The sequence below is a fragment of the Thermochaetoides thermophila genome (assembly GCF_000221225.1).
Source record: "Thermochaetoides thermophila DSM 1495 unplaced genomic scaffold scf7180000011816, whole genome shotgun sequence".
NCBI classification, from domain to species: Eukaryota; Fungi; Ascomycota; class Sordariomycetes; order Sordariales; family Chaetomiaceae; genus Thermochaetoides; species Thermochaetoides thermophila.
Genome location: NW_006383032.1, coordinates 3894924 through 3901226, shown reverse-complemented (window position 1 = coordinate 3901226; position 6303 = coordinate 3894924). Strand labels below are relative to the sequence as shown.

The following is a 6303-nucleotide window of genomic DNA, read 5'->3' as shown; positions in this document are numbered from 1 at the left end:
TTCTTGAACTACGCGCAGGTTTCTGCCAGTTGTCCTGACCTCGCGCAAGATATTCAAAGTTGTGACTAGATGTAGCTAGAACTATGCCCGCCGTCGCTGTGGGCACGGCCTAGTACCCAACTTGGGTAGAATGCAATGAGAAAATAGAATAATTATCATCATCTTCTTATATTTCTGTCAGTTAGAACTGTCAACAAAGATTTCATAAAGACAACAAATAGCTTACTCAATATTGAAATACGTAGCTATCCCTATGGTAACATTCTTCCGCTAGGTGTCATTTTGACACTTAGGCTCTGTTGATAAAGAGAACTAACTTCTGACCCACAGCCACTAAGTCTCACAAACATGCACGGTTGGTTGATATGATAAAGAGGGCGGTGGTTGTCACGACCAGAACGACTCTGTCTGGAAGAGTAGCTTTCGTGCAACTTATTGATTGGAGTATAAGGGAATTGTGACCCATCAAACTCGGATATCCGCCCCCAACAAATGAACATTGGGAAAGTGTTCAGCCGCACCCAAGGATGTTGACTCTCAACAGTCTTTGCTGTTTATGAAGAAAGAAGGGAAATCACAAGAGTGCACGAGATGTATGTAGATTCCAACTAGGGTCGTTTGGCCCAAAAACTCTCTAGTCAGCAATACAAACACTTACTTACCAACTAATGACCACAACGGCCACTTGGGTTGTGTAAGAACTCCCCGTCTCTAAATCCAGCAACCAGGTAACTTCGGACTCATCTCAAAAGGTCTATCTGAATCGTTACAGTATTGCTAATTGGAGTATGTAAAGTCTCCCATTTCTCAAAGGAAGTGAAGGATGTTCGCATAATAGTATAAACTTTTACAGGTAATGCAGTTTCTATAATCATTAGTATTGACGTTTGTGCCATAGCGCCATACCATACTGGCTCGCAAGCAGCTCTTAGTCAGGGCTAGGCATAGAGGTATCTTTAGCGCATGACTATTATAGAGCTAAGAGTCAGCCTTTCATCTTTTCAATATATATGATGCCAGTTTGAGATTAGTATCACTTCTTGTTCTTCCGTTACATAACAATAATGTAGTTTTGGTATTAGTAAACTACAGTGCCACAATTGGTTATACTTTTCCAATGTAAAAACTAATATCAAAATTTGTAGGATTATATTTCGACCACATTCTTGCCCACTAGTAGCCAGCAATCTAACTCTTGCTTCATATCGTCTTCTATGTTAAAAAAACATCTAGCAGTATTATAAAGCATTAGTTCTCTTATTTTGCCACAGCTTAGTTGGCCATCAAGATTCTACTAATGTGGGGACTTGCCTAACCTTCCTCAAATTACGATTCATTTTAGGACACTTGAATCTGAAAAAAGGCTTCTCACAAATATTCAAGGGCCTGTGGTCATTGAAGGGTAAACTAACTGCTTTTATCGCTGAGTTGGAAGCTCTTCGTCCCTCTTCTGGTGCGATGAGTGTTTCCACATCTAATAACTGGACTAATTATTTAATTCTTCGTTATACCAAATGTCTTCCAGTCCTCCAGTATAACCTTCGCTTTGTTACCGTTCGTTAAGATCCTTGCTTTGTTATTGACCGTTTCAGACCCAGATAAGACACATCTTTATTGGTCTTAATACCTGAGAGAATTTCTCCCTTCATGCCTGCTATTGGTTAAGTCAATACTTACACAGCTGGGGAGCTATCCAAAGTTCATGGTATTCTTAGAACTTCCCTAGTAGTATTTCCGAATTCTCAAAGGCTTTGTTATCAATTTCAATAGCTTGTAAACATGCTACCTCTCTTATCCGTTTCACATGTTGTAACAACCGAGAAAGATGTATCGGGCAAGATAAGTGGAATTAGACAGAAACTACCAATAAAGATGCGGTTCACTCGAGGTTCTGAATGGCCAACATAAAGCACGGTTAATGACGGACGGTAGTCAAATGTAAGCATCACTGATGAAGCACTGAAAGGCCCCTGGTAGAAGAGACAAGGAAGGATTTTACGTATATAAGTAGACAAATTCCTCGTAGCAGAAAGGGCGACGAATAAACTCCAAAGTCGGAAATACAATCAGTTGCCAAAACCAACTCGTTACCGCTGTGTTCTTAAATCTCTGAGAGTATTTCTGTCCTTGGAATACATGAACCTTGAAGCGAACCCAAACCCGTAACAAGAAGGCTAGCTGTATCGTCCATATTCTGGATCTTCTTGTAGCATAATAAATTGACCATAATATTAATACTTGTCTTGCAGCCACTATTACCCCGGGGAAATGAACCCCCTTAACAACGCCTAAATGAGATATATACTCACTTAGTGTAAATGTAACCTCTGGTTACTGAGTCACTAGATTCGAGGGGTAGATGGCGCGGTTGGAGTGCGTTGCGCCTAGCAAAACCTGGTGTAGCCCGGCATATCGTCGGTTCAAATCCGGCCTTCAATTGCATGGTGGGCAGAGAACAAACCAGCATCCTGCCTATGAAATGGCTGGTCATCCAAGAACTTTCTAGAACTCCCTATACACGTTCTGGGCCGTTGGATACAGGAGGTTACTGGCCATGGGGACTTTACTGAGTACCATCAACGTTTTGGCCACCCCTCGGAGGCCATTAAGACATGTGTGTGCGGTCAGGTAGTCCGCCGCGGACACCTCGGTATGTGCCCTATCGCTAGCCGGGCAATCCAAATACAGCCCGGCTCGATATGCGCGCTTTTTACAAAGCCTTTAATTTATACCTAGACGGGTCAAAGAGTTTCGTCAATATGGGGAGATCCTCGACCCGCTGACCCTCGAACCCATTCTCAACCATCCAGTTCCTCCTCGTTTTTCCTCACCTGCCGCCAGAGCAGAGGTAGATGAGGAGGTAGATCCACTTGAGATTGTTCTCTCACAGGCTTTCACCAATGGGTAGTTTCTCCTTTTCTCTTTATACTTGTAAAGAATATACCTTTTTCCTTTAAACCACGCGCAGGTTCTGCCATTAGGCTTTCCCTGGCGCAGGACTCTATAAACTGTAAGTAGCTATAGATAGTATAGCTATGTCCGCCGGCGTCGTGGGCACGGCCCAGTACCCCAGTAGGGTAGAACGTGGCCGAAAAAAGAATCATCGTCATCATCATCTGTGTGATAAGTTCAGTTTCCCAGATCCATAGGCCTTGAGCTGAAGCCGAACCTGTTTTAGTAGGCAAGCTGGATTATCACACGTTAATCCACTGTTACGTGATTATTGATCCGTGAAATGAAATTCAATACTTGTGAATACTTTAACCATACATTGCATGCCTATGTTTGGGTAATAAGATAAACGGGTAGAAAATAGTTTTCGGATACTTTATAGATCTTAGCACCTCATTGTACCTTCAAACTTATGATGGATATTAGGTTACACTGAATGTACTATATCACGGAGAATTATCAATTAAGTAGGGAAAGTTCTCTAGTGTAAAAAGGGTATACCTAAGTTTCAATATTTAATTAGTAAACTATAAAGCATATAGCAGGCATAAAACTATAGAGACACCAGCCTTTTTTTAACTGGCAAGGACGGGCAAGATTGTCTTATATCGATCAACCCTATGTCTATATTGATAACAGTTTTAGCAAGATTACGCAACCATAAGGTAACATAATCACAAAGGATATCACTTTTTAATAGACCTTCAAGGATAAGGTAGTATTTATCAATTAAAAGGTTCTTTTACCATACAGCTGATTACAGCAATGATCTTTCAAAGTCAAAATAGCACATCTAACTCCATTATTGGAGGTTAGGTAGGGCAATATAAAGTAACGGGAAGCCATCATCTGCAATAGCCCTTGATATCGAACATTTAACAGCTCAGAGATTAGATGTACTTTTTGTTAACGTGCTATTAGAATGCTCGTCAAGCTATCTAAGAACAGCGGTTCCTTTATATCCAAAATCACTAGATTTCTCTATGCAAAATTCGAAAACGTCTAGAAACGTATAGTGCTCACCATCGCCAAGTCATTTAATAGAAACAGGTGGCGATCTCGGGCTGAACGTCTCTCCGCCGGCCATCCGATCTCCATCAGACTTGCCCCAAGCCCATGGAATGGATGGTCTCTGTTTACATCAGCTTGCGCACGGCGTCAGGCTAGTTCGGGACCATGGGAGCCAAAACAGTCCGGCTTACGAGCTTGGCTTGGTCTCCAACTAGTCTCGCAGCCTAAGCAACCTAGAGCGCCACCATTCGATTTGTACGGCGACTAGAGTAGCTAGTAATAATCAATGATAAACCTGATATCTTCATCTTAAACCTGATATCTTCATCTTTAGAGACTAAGTGCTTTTAAAACCCCACCCTATATGATGAACATGGATGTCTAAGTTACTGTTTGCCTGATAGTAGGCTAATGAACGGCCTTCAAGCTTTTAAAGCTATTTCATAACGCTTCAACTATTGATAATTGTCGCTTTATAAACTCCATTAGCGTTAACATTTATGGTAGTCTACGGCCACTAAACTTACTAATATAACAAATCCACCTCCCTTTCCTTAAAAGGGTCTGAGTCATCATCAAGGCTTATGGATCTGAGACAGGGCTGTCACACGAACTTCAGCGCACTGTAGTCACCAGTCATATTGCTGACTGAGAAATTCTTCCGCTACATGGCTATCCAAGCATCAACCTCATATATCCAGCATCCTTTGTCCCCGAGCGTCACCCAGCTCGACAACCTACCGGCACTGCCTTTGTCATTAGCGATTGCGTCGCTGGTAGACGACGCATAGGATAACAACACCATGTTTCTGAGTTCTGTCGGCGTGACGATCCAACTAGCCTTCCTGAGATGATGTGGGTTGGTTCAAGGCTTACTGGTTATATAAGGCTACAAGCGTTGATAAAAGCCCGATTATAGCCATTGCTAACTTACGTGAACGGTATATATGACTTAACTGACTGATTTCTTTTAATTCAATATTAATAGCGCAGAGCTGCAATAGAACTATAAAATGATGGCGTTTTAAGAAGTATAGTACAAGTGAATGGCGAATATAGTACTAAAAACTTGAAGAATTGATAAGCGTGACGATTTCACAATATCTTGAGTTGGGTCCGAAGGTAGTGTGGCCAGGTGTAATGATGATGATTCTATTTTCCGGCTACGTTCTACCCAAGTGGGGTACTAGGCCATGCCCACGACGGCGGGCATAGTTTCTCTAGCTACACCTAGTTATAACTTTGAGTATCCTGCACAAGGGAAAGCCAACTGGCAGAAACTTGCGTGTAGTTCAAAGCCAGGTTGTAGAATCTGAGGGACTGGGGTCCGCACACAGTAGAGCATGTGATCGACTGTGGTCACCAATCTGTTGGTTAACAGCAGTTTCTATTGCTGACTTAGAACTCCTCCTAACGAGCGGCTAGCTAGGTCCCATATATATATATATGGGTGTCTCCTCCAATAGCACCGTGCCATCACTGATATCATCGGTGATAATGGAGTATCATGCCGTGATAATTTGACCTTGGCGGTGACATTGTCTTGATTGGGCTGTCCTTTCGACATCTCCCGTCCTACTTTTCTTGGCAGACCTTCCCTCATTCTGTTGGCCGTAACAGGAAGGATATGTTATCTAAATTGTCACAGCTGTTAATGGACTCGGCGGCTGCCCCACAGACAGCGTAGGAGGCGTCCAATAATAGGATCTCTAGTGGGGTCAAGAGGCGGAGCTATCAAATGGAGAGGCGCAACAACAAAAAGGTAATGGCAGAGGGACAGGCTGACTGACAGCTTCGAATATAAATATCTATATAGAATCACCCATCCCCAGAGCCATGACGAGGACTCTCCAGTCAGAAATGGAATCAGTCGTCAACTAACGACTGGTGTCCGCAGAGATTTCCATACTCTGCTGTGTGAGGACCTCAGTTTCTCAGGTTCTACCACCTGGCCACTACCTTCGAGCCAATTTCAGGAGCTGTGAAATCGGAATACGTTGCTGACTCCGTTTTAGTTCTGAGGTCGGTTCAATTCCAGAAGGTAGTGCGACAGAACCGCTATCACAATGTCTACCTTTAAGGAGGATGTCAAGGACGAACTATTCAAGATGGATCAACCTGAAACTCTGGACGAGTACATCAAAATGGCTGTTCGAATCGGCAACCGACTATATGGCGGCGTCAGCAGAAACGTCAAGGGAAGTCTGGCACAGCCAGATCAGCGATGGCGCACAAGGCCTCCAATAAGGAGTCGAAGGCAATCTTAAAGTCGACGGCTACTGGAACCCATCGCCGGGCCTAATCGGTATCGACGCGGCCTAGAGGGCCAAGCCGAGCCGA

General features: G+C 43.2%; 1 protein-coding gene across 1 annotated transcript in view; it reads left to right on the top strand.

Moving 5' to 3' along the window:
- Positions 1-6029: 6029 nt before the first annotated feature.
- CTHT_0031590 (uncharacterized protein) overlaps positions 6030-6303 on the top strand; it is a gene marked incomplete at both ends in the record, with an annotated part of 1236 nt that continues 962 nt past the window's right edge. The window contains one exon of the mRNA XM_006693538.1: positions 6030-6165. Within this exon, the coding sequence (XP_006693601.1) occupies positions 6030-6165 (136 nt within the window). The remainder of the gene's footprint in view (positions 6166-6303) is intronic.